Raw genomic sequence first — 20,373 nt, forward strand, 5'->3', positions numbered from 1 at the left:
TATTGTAAGTACTCGGATGGCATCTGAAGCTCTGCCAATCAAAAGAAGTGTATTATCACAAGAGTCAATACCGGCTCAACTGCCAAGGACTTATAACTACAGTCAGTTTGAACTGTTTCAAATCGGGCTGCGTTTTTAAGGTGCAGTGTTGCTCGTACATAGGCTTTATCTGGGCGGCCCACACAGAAGTGTTTTTCAATTTTAATCTCAAATTTTTCAAATTCACATCACATTATATAGAGCTGACTGTGCAACTGTCATTTCGCGATACACAGACCAGTAGACCAGTAGCATTACACCCGATCCGACAGAACCTTAAAATTCTACACTTTGCTCCAAACTCGCATGTGTTTGTGGTGTTTGTAAAAAGTAACGTAATACTTTTTAATCGGAGATGTTTAAAACTGTTAAAATGAATGCAGTGCAGAGGCATATTGCCCCTGTTCCCCATTCGACCAGACACACTGCTCTCACTGCAGGTAAGGACAAATCATTAACGTTAATTCATAATCCATGACAGGCCGTGATATATTTAAAATAAATTACAACAACCAACAACCACAGCAAAGTAAACTGTCAACCTGTGGCGATCACTAAGGTATACCCAATTTATAATAATATCAAACGGGTGACAGATCCCTTTAATTGTTTCACTTAGAATATTGTAAAAACAACACTGTGATTTTACAAACCTGTTCTGTGTAGCTTTATCTCAGGCTTCCAAACGATATCCAGCAGCCTGCGCTGACGGTCGATCTCTTCCTCGTACACTTCTATAGTTTTTTCAAACACTCCCAATATTTCCTCAGCAGCCGCAGTTAGTCGCTCGTTGACGAACGTCCTCAAACACTGGACTGTAGACATTTCCACTGAAGTAGACATGAGATACTTTACAAGAAACGCAGATAATCAGCTAACCGAACTGCCTTTCGCACAGCAGCAAGTTTTGTATGTTTACTTCCGCCGGACTCTATATAATGTTACACTATTTCATATGGAAAGCGTTCCACTTGTTATTTTAACCCTGTTTTTAAGCTTATCTCCCGTGGGAAATGTTTCATAACTGTAACATCAATAAAATCAGATACGATCTTATATTGAATAGTAAACATTGCAAAACACATTAGATATTATCTTTAGACACGAACAGGTCGAAACTGGGCTGCATTCGGTTCCACGTCAAATGTCTTCCCCTGAACTGAGGAGGGGAATCCTCGAAATGCCCGGATGATCATCTTCTTCTTGTCACAGAAGTTGCGGCAGCTTAGATGCAACTACGCATATTACTGCCCTCCACAGGATGATATGAACTCTAAACTTTAAACTACAGGCCGGCCATATGTGGAAAAAAAAACCGTTTCTTTCGATTATTTGGTCATTATTTCCTCGACCAAGCAAAGTATTCAATGAAAAAGCAGAAACCTCTATATCTGACAGATCTTTAAAAAGTTGTCTCCTTTTTTCCCAGGTATTTTTCACACTGAAGTAAAACACGAGACTGTCTCTGGACTACCAAGGTCACATCAGGGTGTTTTTACCTTTAAACAACTATTAAACCCACAATGACCTAACCTTAATCCAGTGATTTTAACTATATCTTCTATCTTCCCGTATGAATATACTTCTTTGAACAGATTTTTGGATTTTGAAATAATGCCATCCTGTTTTACCCCCGTCCCATTGCTCCTGCCATTTCTTTTCAAGCTCTTCCTTAATGATACTACGGCACTCTGACCTGCCCAGAGGAACTATATATTCCTCTGCCTCTTAATGTAGACTTTGCCATTTTATCCGCTTCCTCATTTCCCTCTACTCCAAGTAAACAGAAAAGTATTTCATTAATTAAATCAGGATGATAATCTGAAGACCTACTGTTCTGGCAAAAGCCACAAAGGCATAGCTGGCCAAAGCACCATACTAGTTACCTTAAATTCTACTAGTTTTAGTTTTCTGGTCTGTTCTTCAACACTATGCAACCTGGATGATTTTCCTCCGTCCATGTATAAAAGATTCCAGTATGAGCGCCTTCACATAAAAGGGGCGGGGTTTGTAACAACCAGCCAATCATATGCAACATGGACAGATCCAGAGCAGTGTTTAAGATAAAACTATTCATCTTTGTGGGGAATTAGATCGTTGCAGCATCAAAAAGTAATATGATTCAGCAGAGAAAAGGAAACAGAACACAACTAAAATAGAAAAATTTGTTATAAAAATAGAACAAATACAACTATAAATGCAATAGAATATAAACAAGTGAGGAGTTACATAAACTGCTTAAAGGTACATGAAAGGAAACAGAATATAAGCACACAACTGAATAGAAGAATTAACAATTAAAATAGAAAAAATGTATGTCCTCTCAAGAACAAACTATTATAATGAATGAATATGAGCAGTACAAAACACTGCAACAGCAAAATGTAACACTATCTGCTGCTGAGGCTGGAGAGGATTATTGGAGGAAAATTGCAGAGGGTAAATGCACAAGTATAGGCTTATTAGTACTTTTCATTGATAAAATGTTGTATCATCACCTTGAGGTGAAAAGATTTTCTGTTCACTTATGTTCTCCCAGGGCTGCACTGATGGGAAAATGGGCGCAGTTTATTTTATAAATCTCTCTTAGGGATCCTATTAAAGAATATCAGCGCACTTCATTTGCAAAAGCAAATATAATATTAATCAATAACTAGTCAACTAATGGAAGCTACCTGCTGTTTGATAGAAGCCGTCTTTTATAGTCAGAGTGGGAAAATGGCCTGGAAAGCTACCAACATTTATTAAATTGATAATCTTGTAAATCATCAGGGAAGCAAAGGGGCTCCAGGAGACCTTCTTACTATCTGTGCACCCAAGTCCACAGGATCCACTCGAAATGGTGATGCCATTTCTCCAGAGAGTCGGCTGGTGAAGCATTTTATACATTTGGACCCAATAGTCTGAACACAACCTGCTCCAGAGCAGGTTATGTTTGCAGCCTAAGTTCAATCAGGAGAGACTAGGTTGAATGCTCATATGAAAACTTTATTCGGAACCTTTGGTGTAAGCTCCATGGTGAAACTCCTCCCATTCATGAAGTTAGTACATAATAGGCCGCCTGGCTCGTCCGCCTAATGAGAAAACCAGGTGATCAGATGACAAAACTAGACGGGAAATTCCTCTAACATGGTTTCTGCAGGGGGGCCATCCTCAGATCTAGAGAGAGGAAGAGAGAGAGAGATACAGAGAGAGAGAGAGAGAGTTTCAGTTTCAGAAAAGGAACCTCCAGGGTCCCTGAGGGGCTTCAGGTCATCCCCAACAAACTGAGAAGTTCAATTTCATTATTATTTCACCCACTAGAAGTTACGTCTAATGACTCATATCTACATGTAGAGTGATATGTAGAGTCTGCTGTCTATATGTAGACTGTTATGTTAGTTCATATGTCTCTGCATCAGTGTCACCAAGTCAAATAAAGTGACTGTCATTTTGATAAAGTTGGAGATGGATTCATTCATTCATTCAGATCAGCAGATCCTGGACCAGTCACAGTGTTTAGGTGGATGGGGTCTTGTCGTTGAGGTGAACTGGTTTCCTCTGTGGATCCAGATGAGGCTGAAGATTCATTCACATTCTAAACTCCCTCAACATGCTGAAGGCCAACAAGCTGGCTCAGGTTTTTACTGCACTATGCTCAAGGCTGGAAGTAACTGATTACATTTACTCACGTTACTGTAATTGAGTAGCTTTCTTGTGTACTTTTTTTCAAGTCAGTAATTTTACTTTTACTTAAGTACGTTTTTATTGAAGTATTGTACTTCACTACATTTTAAATCCCATCCATCACAGAACAGATTTTGTGTCTCTCCATCAGCAACAGAAACTGGATCAACGTAAACTGACAAACTGTGGATCCATTCACAGTGAGAAGAGGAATCTGACTTTACTTTGTTTCTGCACTTTATTTTGTCATTTCTAATGTTTCCAGTGAAAGGAATCTAGTTTGAACTCTGTCCTCTCTCCTTTTAGAATCACATGGAAAAGATCACAGCTAACAATGTTCTCTGTTCTAAAGAGGAACTCAGGAACTTTTACTCTGAGGATTTTAAATAAGACACTTTTTACTTTTAATGAAGTAGATTTTTACACCAGTACTTTTACATATACTGAAGTAAAATATCAGCAAAGTAACAATACTTCTACTGGAGTAGGACATTCTTTCCACTGCTAACTATGCTATACTGCTAACTCTTAGTCTCTTAAAACTTTAGTTTGTTTTGTTGGAAAGTCAACTTTACACGTATAAAAACCACAGATGACATGATAGACAGTATTTATTGTGTTTACGGTAATTATATTAATGTCTCAAAATTAATGTATAATGATTTAATAATGTTAAAATGTTCCGCATAGCACCTTTGAGTATTTGTGGTCGTCTTATTTCAAGTATAAACCCCTACCGTCTCTGGTCCTCAGGAGTTTTGTAACATTTCTTAATTTTGTGGCAAACCATGAAGATGATGATGATGATGATGATGATGCCAATGATGAGAATGAGCAACCACCAGTTAAGAGCATCTGCTGGACAGAGAGGGAACGACAGACAGGAAGAGTGAGAAATGACGAATCGAATGTAAGAAAAATGAATGTGTGTAATGGATTTATTCCTAGTATTCCCATGATGTCACATGTATTTCCTCCCAATACGGTGCTTTACCATACACACAGCTCATTGGCTGTTGCTGTCATTTGATCAGAATCACCTGTTAATTTATTACAATCACCTGTTCTTTTCCTACCATGGCATGTATCAAGGCTAAGTGTTAGCCATCACTCCTCCACACTCACCCTGGTTTCCAGGTGGACCAGCAGGTCCAATTGGGTCCAGAAGTTTGGGACACTCTGTAATAAAACAGAAGAGAGAAGCCTGTTCAAATTCTAGACACATTTAAGCATTTTATCTGATTATCTCAACACCACATGGCAGATCAGCTCTCGGTCTGTTCAGTTTCCATTAGTGCTGCCCTTCTACCACTGGACCAAGTTTTGGGAAAAATGGCAGAGCGGTTCTGTCTAAACAGGAGATGAGCTCTCCAGTGCCTCCATGTTGTTTGATTGGACCAATAATGGAGGGTTTGTCTCTTCTTCTGTCTGCTGATTGGCCACAAAGTTTGATAGTGTTACGTGAATCCGTTCAGAAGTTATAGAGAGCCTAAGTCCCTCCCCTTCCGGTGGACCACCATGGGACCTTATTTCGGAAAAAATATGTACGGTAGTCAACGGCGAGAGACAAATAATTGTTTGATCCCGTTTGAATTGTGCCATGAATTACACATATGATGTTTTGTCAATTTAAATGATAATTTTGCAAGTCAAGAAAGTCGCAGTTTGTGGTAAAACTGTTGAACTATAAGACTGTAAAAATACGTAATTAGAAAGACTACACACCCAAAAGTCGCGCAAGTGACGTAACTTCCTCTCTCCACAAGCTACCCAGAGCCGCTGAAGCTAAGTCCCTCTCAGATAGCAGGAGTATTATACACAACCTGGAAGGTAGACAGTAAGAACGGATTTAAACTGGTTTAGGATAGTTTTAGTACAGTGGGGGCTAACGTTAACGCGATGCCTGTGTGTTTCCTATGTTTCGTTCCATGTTGGTGTTGGTGACGTATATTGTGCGAGACGAGAGATGTAGTTCACTGAGCGGTTTCACACAAAACTAAACGTTACTGTACTGTTTTACAACAAACTGCGACTTTCTTGACTTGCAAAATTATCTTTTAAATTGACAAAACATCATATGTGTAAGTCATGGCACAATTCAAACGGGATCAAACAATTATTTGTCTCTCGCCGTTGACTACCGTACATATTTTTTCCGAAATAAGGTCCCATGGGGGACAGCGGAAGGGGAGGGACTTAGGCTCTCTATATGCCTATTAGTGAGAAGCCACGCCCACTGCCACCCCCCCAGTGACCAATCAGTGTGAAACGTTCTTCAGTTCTTCCTCGCCCCATGACCAACCTTCCCACAAAGTTTTGTGCGAATCCGTTCATAACTTTCGGAGACAAACAGATCCTCTCACCGCTCTTTGTGATTTTGATGTCGTGACCTGCAGCCTCCATCACCAGGTTCACGCCGTCCGTCAGGTTGCGGCACACGGCGTGCACAATCCGGTCAGCGCACGGCACGCAGCGGGAGGGAGGAGGGGGGGAGGTGGAGGGACAGGGGGGGAGGGGCTGCAGACCGTCTCTCATCCACAGCTCTCCTTCATCAGTGCTGGCATCATACAGCTGAGTGACGTTACTGCTGATTGGATCAGAGCTGCTGAAGCAACTGAAGACCATCTGAGGGGAGAGGAAGGGGGGGGGGGGGGGGGGGGGCTGTCATGAACACAGTACCTAGTCTTGTAAGGAGAGACGTCACACCAAACTCCATCCAGAACTCTGGAGCTTGCCCCCCCCCCCCCCCCAAACTGAGGAACTGCCCCCCCCCAGACTGAGGAACTGCCCCCCCATCAGAACTGCCCCTCCATCAGATCGGCCCCCCCCCTCTAGACTGAGGAACTGTCCCCCCATCAGATCTGCTCCCCCAGACTAAGGAACTGCCCCATCAGATCTGCCCCCCCTCTAGACTGAGGAACTGCCCCCCCATCAGATCTGCCCCCTCTCTAGACTGAGGAACTGCCCCCCCTCTAGGCTGAGGAACTGCCCCCCCTCTAGACTGAGCAACTGCCCCTCCATCAGAACTGCCCCCCCATCAGAACTGCCCCCCATCATATCTGCCCCCGCTCTAGACTGAGGAACTCCCCCCCCCCCTCAAATGAGGAACTGCCCCCCCCCTCTAGTTCAAGTTCAAGTTTATTTATATAGCACAATTCGTACACAGGGGGCAACTCAAAGTGCTTTACATGATTAAAAGATCAGGAGATCAGGAACTTGCCCCCCCATCAGAACTGCCCCCCCCCCTCCCCCTCTAGATCAGGAATTGCCCCCCCCCCATCAGAACTGCCCCCCCTCTAGATCAGGAACTGCCCCCCCCTCTAGATCAGGAACTGCCCCCCCATCAGAACTGCCCCCCCTCTAGATCAGGAACTGCCCCCCCCATCAGAACTGCCCCTTGCACCCCCATTCCCCCCTGCCCCCCCCCCCCCCACGTCCCTTAACCAACACCTCCACATGCCGACCCCACATGCCCTTCCACTAGGTGTGAAAAGATGTCATTAGCTTACCTTTAATGTGTATGTTTCCTTTTTTTCTTAAGAATTTTTAATCAAAGAGTTGTAACACTTCTGATTCTTAAAATGGTATCCGTCCCACGAGTGTATCCTTTCCCACGGGCAGCCACTTGTCTCTGTAAGTGTGGATTCCTTTTTATTTCTGAGAATTTTAACACAATAATATCGCTGTATTTTTAACACTATAATATGGATAGCTTCTGTCTTAGGTTTGTAGGCTATCACCTTTTGTCTGACATGTCCGGACATGTCAGTGTGTGTGTGTGTTTGTTTTGTTTCCTTTGCTGCTTTAGTTAGAACTAACTTCCTTTAGTTCAGTTCACACTCCTGTGTCTGCGAGGGGCTTTTATAATGATAAATATCCTCCTTCAATTACCACAGCCCAATGTTTGTATCCTTTCCCACGGACACTTCACGGTCTCAGTAAGGAGGCTTCCTTTTTTATTTCCAAGGATTTTAACACATTAATTAGGGGTGGGCGGATCGATCCCAAAATATCGATACTACAGATACTACGTCTCGTTTTTGAAGATCGATTCTAGCATCAATAGGATCAATACCAGTTTCAGTTTCAGTTTCTCTCTTCTGCGTTGTAACCATTACATCAAAGAGTAGAACTGTCTGTGCAAACAACGTTCCGTTGTCGTGAACACATCTTAGTGCATGCATGCACTCTTTGCTTCTCCACTGCTGTTGTCATGTCCTGTGCACTCAAACAACGGACATACGCGGCGCACACCCTGAGAACCATTGCTCTAACTGAAGGAAAGAAGAATGGTTGAGGGTAGTTTGTGCTTTTGTTTAGTTATTTGCACTTTACTTATTTATAAAAGTTGTGAAAGTTTTAAAACATTCATTGTTCTCCACAAATAATTGTGTGCACTTTGTTTATTCAAAAAACTTCTCATGTTTGCACATTCAATTTACAATAAAACATTTTTTTTTGTTATTTGCCTTTAAAAACTGTCCTGTGTTTTAACATGCATGTGATTAAGTAATTAACAGTGGAAGGCAAAAATAACTGGCTTCATTCATTTATGTAGCACTTTTTTACAAAGTGCTACATAAATTAATGAAGCCAATTTTTTTTTTGCTTTGCTTGCTACATACATGCTTCAGTTGGGAATCAAACCCGGGTCTCACAGGTGGCAGGTAGAAATTCTACCACTCATCTTACAATGATTGCTAACCCCTAACGACCACCCCTAACATTAATATTGTTAGATAGACTTCTGTTTTAGGTGTTTAGACCATCACCTCTTGTCTTACATGCCCGGACGTGTGTGTGTGTGTGTGTGTGTGTGTGTGTGTGTGGTTCACAAAGGTCACAAACTTCTTGTGACTGTTTTCTTTTTTCAAGAATTTTAACAGGAAGGTGTCTAAAACACCTTTTACCGACCAAATAGAAATGGTCGGCCACCTTTGTTTGACACCCTGACAAATATCGGCCAATCATTTGTGAGACTAGCCAGAATACTGAGAAAAAAAGGTGTGTTCAAATCATACGGATGAGAAAAGAAAGCGGACTGAGAAGACAAGGACGCATACAGAGAGAGAAAGTTCTGTGTCGGCATCAATGCGGTTAAACAACACCCAAACTTCAACACAGGCTGAATATGACTGGGTGAGTCCTGCAATGTTGCTTGAGGAATTTAAGAAAACTAATGAAATGGTTGAGAGGACGCTCTGCCGTCATCGAGTCTGCGTTCTTGTGGACGAGTGAGGCAGTCAGGGTGGTAGGAATAGGCTCTTTATGGAAGAAGTAATTTGTTTTATTACAAACAAAAACATCATTCACACAAGGCACAATGGAAACATACCCAGGAACATTGTGGAGGAGCCCCGGGGTCCTCTCTGGGCCGGTGGCAGAGGAGGAGCGTCGCCGTCGGAGCGAGCCGGTGGCGGGGCGGGCTGCGTCGCGGACGCCGGCGGGAGGCGAGAGGAGGATGTAGCGGAAGAGGAAGCCACATTACGCCGTCCACGCCTCTTGGACGCCGCCGTACGCCGTTCCCTTGGGTCCTGGGAGGAAGTCTTCTGCTTGGCGGAAGAAGACGCCAACGGCAGATGATGCCGCAACTGAGCCTTCCCTCCTCTAAGCGTTGGAAACGCTGCGTAGCCAAGGTGATGGATGCGCCGAAGAGCCCATCAGGCAACAGCGGAGCACCCAGCAGGTCTTCCTTGTCCTTCTTCTGAAGGGCTGTCAGACCGAGCCACACGTGCCGATGGATGTAGGAATTAGGAAGCCCCGCCCCCCTGGGGAGTTCCTCTGGAGCCTTGATGTTGGTGGTGGGGGGGATGGAGGAGGGGCGAAGGTAAGCACAGCGACCGGAATGACAGCAGCATACAGCATACTTCTGTGAGTAGCACGATAACATAGTGACGTGTTTATACTCCTGGCCACTTAGACAGTTGGCTCTCTGAAAAAGAGAGGGAAAGTGATGGCTAACTCTGAGTGGTTCTCTGGAATGAAAACATCTGTTTGTGTTTTGGCCTGTGTGATCCCGCCCACTGCCCATTTCGACACCCCGGGTTGCCAGATAAGAAACAAATTGGCACGCAAACACAGCGTACTGCAGCCATGGAAGCAAGCAAACAAACTGGATCAAGTGAGATGGATTCTACCCGACCTAAAAAGCCTCGTCCTCTTTCGAAAAAGCTCCATGACCAGAGCTGTGGTAAAATACGGGTAAATATTGGAGATGCATTTGAAAGATGGAGACTGTGAACATATCTTATCCAACATTTACTATTCTGATGCTACGAGCTGCTGCTAATGGAAAATGCTAACAAACTTGACTAAACACAAATCAAGTAACATAATTGGAGTATGGAGTTGTATTAAATGTGGCGATTACGGCCGATCAAGCTGGCAGAAGGTAGGACACATGAACCGGACACAGGACGTCGGAACCAGACGCCAAATGCGGACTAAACGACGCGATTACAACCTGCACACACACTGGATATGAGGAACACCATGGTCTGCTGACAAATGTAAGTCACTATGATAGTTTCATTCCCTTCTGTACCCCCACTCTCTGTCGGCAGCTGGCTATGTACCGACAAAGTGAAGCTAATTTGCTAGGCTAGGTTACATACCGTAGCTTAGTAGCTGTACAGGAGCCTGACCGGAGTCTCCGGTCTGCCATGTTGCAGGGGGCCGGGGAACGGGAACTTCAAGCCGAACGATCCGTGGGGCTCCCGGGAGCTCCGGGTGTCGCGCTCCCCTCCCTCTCCCTCTTAGCTCTGTCGTCTGTTATAGGCTTCTTGTTTTGTTTTGGTGCAGAAGTTCCAGCAGTCAGAGTCCTGTCTTCCATGTTACCACTATCTGCCATACTGATTAGCTTCACGCTCTTCAATCTATGAAAATGGAAACTGCGTCTGTTTTCTTTCTGTTTTCACCTGGCAACCCGCGTGAGCTTCGAGTCTGGGGAGGAGGGGGCGGGGGGAGACAACTCTCTCCAATATTTTGAATTTGGACTGCAGTACCCATTTTAAACGCTGGGTGTCATTGTTACATATAGGTCCTTTAAGCACAAAGTTAGCTCGCTAACCCATTAATCCTGCTTCATGAGAGAGGCCCCAGGTCTCGTGGTTTCATGTAAGTGTCTCCCTTCGGACATGCTGATGCTTAACTTCGCCTGTTCGCTCATGCTAGTAGCAAAACAGCATGGTCATGACATCGGAGCACATGATTGTTTAAAGCCATGTGGAGCATGAGTTTCTGATAGATTAAGGCAAACATAATCTGTGTGTAAATAAACAAATGTGTGAACTGTGACACTTTTTAAGCACTGGTACTCTGTGCAACTCTAGTATGGACAGTCATGTGCCTCTTCAGGTTGGAGCTGCTGGTGAACCCTTCTTCACAGAAACTGCATCTGTATGGCCTCTCCCCTGTGTGGGTCATCATGTGTACTTTCAGGGTGTGGCTTTGAGTGAAAGCTTTCCCGCAAGTGTTGCACTTATACGGCTTTTCCCCTGTGTGGATTCTGGTGTGCTTTGTTAACTCTGTGCCGCAGCTGAATCTTTTCCCACAGGTGTTGCAAGCATGCGGCTTCTCGCCTGTGTGGATTCTAACATGCAGGTCGAGGTTCCACTGACGGCTGAATCCTTTTCCACAAACTCTGCATCTGAAAGGGTTTTCCCCAGTGTGAGTTCTCATGTGATTTTTCAAGTCAAACTTCTGGGTGAAAGTTTTCCCACAAGTGTCACATCTGAAAGGCCTTTCACCAGTGTGGGATCTCATGTGAACTTTTAAGTTTGCCAAGCAAGAAAACTCTTTACTACAAATGCCGCACTTGTGGGGTTTCTTGTTTGGTTTAGGCTCAGTACTCCTAGTTGATCCTGCGTTCCCACAGCTGGATGTTTTGTAACCTTGACTCTCAGCTACATGACAGTTGTGAGAGAGGAGCTGGTGGTCACTGTCTGGTTCTGATACTGCAGAGCCCTCTCTGTCAGATTCAGATGAGATGTTGGCTAGAGCCTCTTTCTCTGCTACACTCTGACTTTGGTAAGGATCTGAATGCAGAGACTGATGTTCACTGTGGTCACTTCCATCACAAGCAGGAGTCAACTTAAAGATATCAGCCTCCTCCTGCAGTAAAGGCTGCTCTCCCTCCTGACTGGTGCAGAGTTCCTCCTGTTCCTCTTTAATCTGTGGAGGCTCTGGGTCCTCTTGACCCAGACTGAAGTTCCTCTGCTGGTTACAGTGCTGTTGGTCAAGGAGAACCTCCTCCTTAACGACAGATGGCTGTGGGGGGTCTGTAGGGGGGAGGACAAAGGAAGTACTCTTATTATAGTTGTAGGAAAAAGGTACACATGATCAAATAAATATTAACCTGTAGGCTATTTCAACTATTAGGATTTTAGAGTCAAGAGTCAATCCCGGTTTAACTGCACGGCGGTTCACCAGCCAAACCATTGTATAGTAGTATATGATGGGTGAATCGATGTTCGTAATTCTTTCACTTAGAATATTGTAAAAACAAGTATGGTTTTACAAACCTGTTCTGTGTAGCTTTATCTCGGGATTCAATACAAAATCCAGCAGCCTGCGCTGACGGCCGATCTCTTCCTCGTACACTACTATAGTTTTTTCAAACACTCCCAATATTTCCTCAGCAGCCGCAGTTAGTCGCTCGTTGACGAACGTCCTCAAACTCTGGACTGTAGACATTTCCACTGAAGTAGACATGAGACACCTTTCAAACAACACAGCTAAGGCTAAACCAACTCTTTCAGCTAAGCTAACAATTCCTGTCTTCCGCAAACCAGAACAAGAATAGGACCTCCGGTCTGATTTCTTCAGAATAAAAGCGCAATTTATACAAATCCACAAAACTCAAATATTGACAAATAAAACTCATAATAATAATAAAGCAACAAAATGCAAATATAAAATCTATATAATGTTCTCCTCTGGTGACAATTGTTCTAATCATTTTGTTGAAAGTTTCCCTCTACATTTAAACATTTGTCATTTTTGGTTATATACATTATGTAATTAATTATAATATAAATAAAGTAATTAATAATAATTACAGAATTAACTTTCGCTCTAATTCATACATTATACACTTTCAGTTTTCACTATGAATGAAGATGTTCAGGCTCACACCAAACCGCTTTGGAGTAGGCCTAGCCTACAAACAAGTGAAAATATCACAATTGCTGCCATCAGTTTGTTTTAAAAAGCTGGGACACTGATAATAACGTTTATAACGGAACGTTATACCTACACCTCTGCCATGCAATGCAAAGTACTGCTAGCTCCTTCTCATACAACATCTGATACTATGCTGTTGCCATTCTCTCTTTTCTTGGTGAAATCTACGACTATGCTTCTCCAGTGGGAGTTTACAATAACAGGCAATATCACCAACTCAGTTTCACCATTTTTCCTGATGGAGCTGGTGCTTCTTAAACGGTTGGGCCTAAATGTTTCTCCATGACACCTGTTTTGACACCCCCGTTCTAGACTAACGCTTCCCTTTATAATATACATAAGAAGACAGAGCGAGGCTAGCGGCCCCGGGACCCTCCCACTGACAGGTCAATGCTGGGGGTCCTAGCCCTCGCCTTTCATATCAGCCAACACTGTGGAAAACAAACCTCTCCCTAACACAACCCAGTCTCTCTCATTTCTAACAAATTTACCTATACTCCACTGGTTAACAAAGTTCCTGAGGTCTTTGAATTTTAAGTGTCACCACTGTGTTATTCAACCAAGATTCATTTAATGTAGGCCTACTGTGCATTGGCTGTGAAACAAATATTTTTCCAAGATTTTGTGTATTATGATTTACTCCAAAGTAATGTTGCTGCTCATCAAACGTGTGAAGAAAAACTAAGAGGTTAGCTTGGTGAAGCTCAGTGGCACAATTGGTAATGTCCTGCTTCGTTACAGAGCGTCATTTACTGTAACCTGTCCTTTATGAAAAATGTTTTAAAGTTCAAATGTCCACATGTAATCGTTGCAGAAGTCCCACAATTTATTTCACACTTGCAAAACTACTAATCTGCTTTGGCTTCATGACAAACAGGAATTGTTTGGAAAAAAAATCTTTTCAGTGCCAGAAGTGATTACCATTCATAAGTTTATTCAAACTTAGCAAATTTGCATTTCAATAATATCCAGTCCTGAAGGCTGAAACTGCAACAAATTATTATTTTTTAATCCATTAGTTCTAACATGACAGTAATCCCATTCATACTAATTTTCTTTCTAAACCACAACATGTTAGCCATTTTGTGTCAGAGAAAATGACCAACACCAGTCTCCCTTAGGACATGCTGATGCACAACCAGAAGTCATTCATACATATTTATGTCTTTCAGTGTCCTATAGCACTGGATCCAAGAGAACAACAACCATGTTACATGTCACAAGACTTTAAACCTGACATTGATGTGTACTAGGTTTGTAGCAGTGTCTATTGTGAGTCCAGCTCCTGTTGGAGCACCTGGAGAGCCTGGTGTCGAGGGATTTTGGCATAACTTCCCCTGTTCTCTCATTCTAGTAGCAAAATGCCACAGCCATAAGAACGGAGCACACAATTATTTACAGCCATGTGGAGCAAAACTTTATGGTTGATTGAGGCAAATCTGTGTTGATTAAGGCAATTTGTGTGTAATGAAGTTTTTCAGTGTGAATTTTATTCAAGTTGAAGTCACAATGAAATTAAAAAAATGACTTTTTCCATCTTGTTTGCTAATTCTCCATGCCATAATACAGACATTAATACTTTAAATACGGCGTGAAACACTACACAAGTGTACTGGTTCTGGGAAACCTCTAGTTCAGTACCATTTCTCATAAAGTACTGTGACACTTTTTAAGCACTGGTACTCTGTTTAACTCTAGTATGGACAGTCTTGTGCTTCTTCAGGTTTGAGCTGCTGGTGAACTCTTCTCCACAGACTGCATCTGTATGGTGTCTCCTGGATATGGGTCCTCATGTGTACTCTCAGGCCTGTGGTTTTAGCAAAAGCTTTCCCACAAATGCTGCACTATTGAAGCTTTTTCCTTGTGTGGATTTGTGTGTGCACTTTCAAACTGTCGCTGACAGCAAATCTTTTCCCACTCAAAAGACATTTATAAGGTTTCTCCCCTGTATGCACTCGGAGATGCTTTGTGAGATATGAGCCGTCGACAAAGTTCTTCCCGCAGTAGACACAGCTGTAAGGCTTTTCGCCTATGTGAACCCTCATGTGCTTTTTCAAATGCTCACCCTGGCCGAATCTTTTCCCACAGGTGTTGCAAGCATGTGGCTTCTCGCCTAAGTGGATTTTAACATGATGCTCGCGGTTTGATTGCCAGGTGAATCCTTTTCCGCAAACTTATCTGAAAGGCTTTTCCCCTGTGTGAGTTCTCATGTGTTTTGTCACATTGGACTTCCAGGTGAACATTTTCCCACAAGTGTCACATCTGAAAGGCTTTTCACCAGTGTGGGATCTTACATGAACTTTTAATTGTGACAAGCTAGGAAAACTTTTACTGCAACTGTCGCACTTGTGGGGGTTCTTGTTTGGTTTAGTCCAAGTTGATTGTGCGTTCCCACAGCTGGATGTTTTGTAACCTTGGCTCTAAGCTACATGACAGTTGTGAGAGAGAAGCTGGCGGTCACTGTCTGGTTCTGATACTGCAGAGCCCTCTCTGTCAGATTCAGATGAGATGTTGGCTAGAGGCTCTTTCTCTGCTAAACTCTGAGTTTGGTAAGGATCTGAATGCAGAGACTGATGTTCACTGTGTTCACTTCCATCACAAGCAGGAGTCAACTTAAAGTCGAGATGAAATGAAAAATGCCTTTTTAACCCTTTTAGATCACATCCCCGTAAAACAAAATATGCCGTGTGCTTACGTAAGCATGCCCATAACCAATTTCAACCAATAATATCATGACATCCACCCATCAATCAATCTTCAACTTTTAGCGCACAGAGCTAAGATTCATTAGTTAGCTAGCTAGCAACAGCATGGTACTTCGGTGTGTCTTCGGGTTATGACATGCCCACTTTTCAACGTTCAAATCAAATTCCTCCCAACGTTATGTCCCGCCTGTCTTTCCTGTTTCACTCGGAAATACGTCACGATACGGAAGTTAGATACTCTCGAAATGCCGTTTCATCTCGACTTTAAAGATATCAGCCTCCTCCTGCAGTAAAGGCTGCTCTCCCTCCTGACTGGTGCAGAATTCCTCCTGTTCCTCTTTAATCTGTGGAGGCTCTGGGTCCTCTTGACCCAGACTGAAGTTCCTCTGCTGGTTACAGTGCTGCTGGTCAAGGAGAACCTCCTCCTTAACAACAAATGGCTGTGGGGGGTCTGAAGGTGGAAGGACAAAGGAAAGAACACTTGATCAAATATATACAGCAAGCTGAAGTTTACATCATTTCCGTTAGTTGATTTTAACCTAGGTTTTACAAACCTGTTCTGTGTAGCTTTATCTCAGGCTTCCAAACGATATCAAGCAGCCTACGCTGACAGTCGATCTCTTCCTCGTACACTACTATCGTTTTTTCAAACACTCCTAATATTTCCTCAGCAGCCGCAGTTAGTCGCTCGTTGACGAACGTCCTCAAACACTGGACTGTAGACATTTCCACTGAAGTAGACATGGGATACTTAACCAACCTATTCCAGCCAACCGAACTAGCTGTCAGACGTGTTACTTCCGCCGGACTCTATATAAAGCCCAATGTCCACCAGATGCGGCACAGAAGCGGAACGGCCGGGGCACGGGATCAGAATGGCTCCGGAACGGAAGGCAATATACACCGCACGCGTTTGACTGAGTTGTATGCATCACCCGCAAGTCAATAAAGTGCATTTCCACGCTTGTCAGACGCAAGCGGATCCGGCAAAAATAGACCAGACGCGGAAAAAGAACGGAGCGGCTGAAACTGCCGCGTGGGTTCCGGACGGCTTCTGTGCCGCTACCGCAACGCATCTGCACCCGGTGGACATTGCAGCGCTGATTCACATGGGCGTGAGTCTGTTCCGGCACACGCACAGCTTCTGTGCCGGAGCCGTACCGCATCTGGTGGACATTGGGCTTAAGATTACACTATTGTATGCGGAAGAGTTCCATTTATTGTGCTTATTTTAGTGTTGAAGCTTATATCACCTGTGGAATGCATCATAACTAAAACAACGTCATTAGCTAATATAGGCTAAGATACAAAGTTATACCTGATAGTAAAAACGCATTAGACTTTAGATGCGAACAGGTTGGAACTAAAAAAACTCGACCCTGTGAGGGGAAAACTCAGCTAGACGATACTGCTTCCTCTAGCCGATTATCAGTTCGCCAACAATAGCTTACTGACTACTGCAGCAGTAGGGTGTTCTAACAGAGGGAGTAGAAAATAAGACTCAAACGACTAGTTTTGGCTGTAGTTTAGCTACTTAGCAACCCAAAGAACCTAAGTAACCCTAGTAACCCAGCTTAGATTTGTGCATTTCACTGATCCATATGTAGACAAACGTCATTCTCGGCCAAGAGACACATCTCTGGAAAAAGTCACCAAAGCAGACTCAAAGTGGTCCACCTCAAAGAAACCAAGGGTGGAAGTAACTAATTACATTTACTCAAGTTAGTGTAATTGAATTGCTTTTTTGTGTACTTGTACTTTTTTGAGTATTTTTTAAAGTCAGTCATTTTACTTTTACTTAAGAACATATTCACTTAAGTATTGTACTTGGCTACATTTTAAAATCACATCCATAACAGAGAGGTACACATTTTGTGGCTCTCCATAAGCATCAGAAACTGGACCAACGTCAATTGACAAACTGGAGCCATTTGCAGTGAACGATCAGTCAGCAAGGAAGAGAAGAGTAACCTCGCTTTACTTTGTTTGTGCACTTCATTTTGTAATTTCCAAATTTTCTGATTAATGGAATCAAGGTTGAACTCTGTACTCTCATCCTTTTAGAGTTGCATGGGAAAGATCACATCTAACAGCGCTTTTGGCGACTGTGCGTTTTGATACTTCCACGATGTTTAGATAGCACATCCAACTCCTTTATAATCAAAGAGGCAAGGGAAATCCTGTTTTCCACGATATGGGACCTTTAAATATGGCGTGGAACACTATACAAGTGTAACGGTTCTGGAAAAACTCTAGTTCAGTACGGTTTCTCATATCAAGTACAGTGACACTTTTTAAACACTGGTACTCTGTTTAACTCTAGTATGGACTGTCTTGTGCTTCTTCAGGTTTGAGCTGCTGGTGAACTCTTCTCTACAGACACTGCATCTGTATGGTGTCTCCTAGATATGGGTCCTCATGTGTACTCTCAGGCCTGTGGTTTTAGCAAAAGCTTTCCCACAAATGCTGCACTTTTGAAGCTTTTTCCTTGTGTGGATTTGTGTGTGCACTTTCAAACTGCTGCTGACAGCAAATCTTTTCCCACACAAAAGACATGTGTAAGGTTTCTCCCCTGTATGCACTCGGAGATGCTTTGTGAGATATGAGCTGTCGGCAAAGTTCTTCCCACAGTAGACACAGCTGTAAGGCTTTTCACCTGTGTGAACTCTCATGTGCCTTTTCAAGTCTGCACCACGGCCGAATCTTTTCCCACAGGTGTTGCAAGCATGCGGCTTCTCGCCTGAGTGGATTTTAACATGCTGCTCGCAGTTTGATTGACAGGTGAATCCTTTTCTGCAAACTCTGCATCTGAAAGGCTTTTCCCCTGTGTGAGTTCTCATGTGATTTTTCAAGGTGGATTTCTGGCTAAAAGTTTTCCCACAAGTGTCACATCTGAAAGGCTTTTCACCAGTGTGGGTTCTTGCGTGAATATTTAAGTGTGACAAGGTAGGAAAACCTTTACTGCAACTGTTGCACTTGTGGGGTTTCTTGTTTGGTTTCGGCTCAGTACTCCTAGTTGATCCTGCGTTCTCACAGCTGGATGTTTTGTAACCTTGGCTCTCAGCTACATGACAGTTGTGAGAGAGGAGCTGGCGGTCACTGTCTGGTTCTGATACTGCAGAGCCCTCTCTGTCAGATTCAGATGAGATGTTGGCTAGAGGCTCTTTCTTTGCTACACTCCGAGTTTGGTAAGGATCTGAATGCAGAGACTGAGGTCCACTGTGGTCACTTCCATCACAAGCAGGAGTCAACTTAAAGATATCAGCCTCCTCCTGCAGTAAAGGCTGCTCTCCCTCCTGACTGGTGCAGAGTTCCTCTTGTTCCTCTTTAGGCTCTGGGTCCTCTTGACCCAGACTGAGGTTCTTCTGCTGGTTACAGTGCTGCTGGTCAAGGAGAACCTCCTCCTTAATGACAGATGGCTGTGGGGGGTCTGAAGGGGGAAGGACAAAGGAAGGGACACTTGATCAAACAAATATAAGCCTATATTGTAAGTATTTGGATGGCATCAGAGTCAACAGCATGGCGGCTCACCAGCCAACAACTGAGAATTGCAGCCAATTTCTCAATTGATTCAAATCAAAGTTACGCCAAAGTTACGCCAAAGTTACGCGTAAGAGTGACTTCTGGGTGACATACAAGTTTATACTCTGTATAAAACATTGGATTTAACCTCACAGGTGTTGGTATATTGCCGAGGAACCTTTACTTTACTACTACTTATTATTATAGCTGTAGCCCCCAACTACTCCTGGCTACTTTTTAAGGTGGAACCAATAATATAAAACGGGTGACATATCCCCCCTTTGTTTCACTAAAAACATTTTACAAACCTGTTCTGTGTAGCTTTATCTCAGGCTTCCAAACGATATCCAGCAGCCTGCGCTGACGGCCGATCTCTTCCTCGTACACTTCTATAGTTTTTTCAAACACTCCTAATATTTCCTCAGCAGCCGCAGTTAGTCGCTCGTTGACGAACGTCCTCAAACACTGGACTGTAGACATTTCCACTGAAGTAGACGAGATATTTTAACTTTGCAAGCAGCAGCGAAGTTTAAACAAACTCATTCGGCTAACCGAACTAGCTTGCTCGCCTCGTACGGTCTCTGTTCCTCCAGTCAGACGAAGAACAGACTTCCGGTCCTGTTTGTTCAGAATAAAAGCGTAATTTCTTCTTCTTCTTCTTTCCGGCAGGCTAAACGCCCGTTGGCGTATTTCTGCCTCGCACAGTTCATTATGAGTATTACGCGTTGCTCTTAAATCCATTCCAGACCTCGCACCCCTAGGTGCAGGTCCGTGGAGAAAACAAGCACTGCTTTGACCGTTGTGGAGGGTAATATGGGGGAAGACGCCCCTTGGGGCAAGAGGCCCCCCCCACCTGTAAATAAATAAATAAATAAATAATGGTCCAAAATGAATTGTGAAAAAGAAAAAAGGAATGAAAGGCAAATTTTAAATGTCTTTTTAAATAGCATTTTGCAAATCGATTTATACATTCTGTCATTTATTTGTCCATTAAATTGTTTTATAAAATAGGCCATTTAAAATACGTTTTAATTAATTGGTTTATAGTTTTACTTATTTATCTTTTAATTACTGATAATTAATCACTGTACCAGCCTATAATAATTCCTGTGGCACATGGCATTCCATATGGAGATGGCTAATAACTTAATTGAATAGTGAGTTTTACTGTTGCTAACAATCATTTTGTTTGCATTGTTTTTCAAATAGTAGATAAGTCATTTTGGAATAAAACTTCAAATGTAAAGGGAAGTTACAC

At 43.1% G+C, this 20,373-nt stretch overlaps 2 protein-coding genes and 2 pseudogenes across 5 annotated transcripts; all 4 read right to left on the bottom strand.

Annotated features, from left to right (window-relative positions):
* Positions 1–2,911: 2,911 nt before the first annotated feature.
* On the bottom strand, positions 2,912–10,343 carry LOC144539594 (uncharacterized). 3 transcript variants are annotated; one of them, XM_078285120.1, is made up of 6 exons: positions 10,320–10,343; positions 9,041–9,637; positions 6,069–6,330; positions 4,831–4,884; positions 4,443–4,560; positions 2,912–3,198 (listed from the first exon to the last, which is right to left on the bottom strand). In XM_078285120.1, the coding sequence occupies exons 2-6, from the start codon at positions 9,593–9,595 to the stop codon at positions 3,147–3,149; spliced, it is 1,041 nt and encodes a 346-aa protein (XP_078141246.1). In that variant the 5' UTR covers positions 9,596–9,637; positions 10,320–10,343; the 3' UTR covers positions 2,912–3,146. The 3 variants fall into 3 exon arrangements, with proteins under 3 accessions (XP_078141246.1, XP_078141245.1, XP_078141247.1); XM_078285119.1 differs by lacking the exon at positions 10,320–10,343 and having other exon boundaries at positions 9,041–9,789; XM_078285121.1 differs by lacking the exons at positions 9,041–9,637; positions 10,320–10,343 and adding an exon at positions 7,215–7,349.
* Positions 10,344–10,771: 428 nt separating this feature from the next.
* LOC139928056 (uncharacterized) lies at positions 10,772–12,399 on the bottom strand. Its single transcript, XM_078285376.1, has 2 exons — positions 12,228–12,399; positions 10,772–11,741 (listed from the first exon to the last, which is right to left on the bottom strand). Exons 1-2 carry the CDS (start codon positions 12,397–12,399, stop codon positions 11,008–11,010), a joined length of 906 nt encoding a protein of 301 aa, XP_078141502.1. The 3' UTR covers positions 10,772–11,007.
* Positions 12,400–13,865: 1,466 nt separating this feature from the next.
* LOC144539636 (uncharacterized) lies at positions 13,866–16,759 on the bottom strand (annotated as a pseudogene).
* Positions 16,760–17,708: 949 nt separating this feature from the next.
* Positions 17,709–19,595, bottom strand: LOC139928034 (uncharacterized; annotated as a pseudogene). Its single transcript, XR_013505063.1, has 2 exons — positions 19,424–19,595; positions 17,709–19,023 (listed from the first exon to the last, which is right to left on the bottom strand). The product of XR_013505063.1 is annotated as an uncharacterized LOC139928034 (transcript).
* Between the last annotated feature and the right edge of the window lie 778 nt (positions 19,596–20,373).

The sequence above is a fragment of the Centroberyx gerrardi genome, chromosome 8 (assembly GCF_048128805.1).
Source record: "Centroberyx gerrardi isolate f3 chromosome 8, fCenGer3.hap1.cur.20231027, whole genome shotgun sequence".
Taxonomy (NCBI): domain Eukaryota; kingdom Metazoa; phylum Chordata; class Actinopteri; order Beryciformes; family Berycidae; genus Centroberyx; species Centroberyx gerrardi.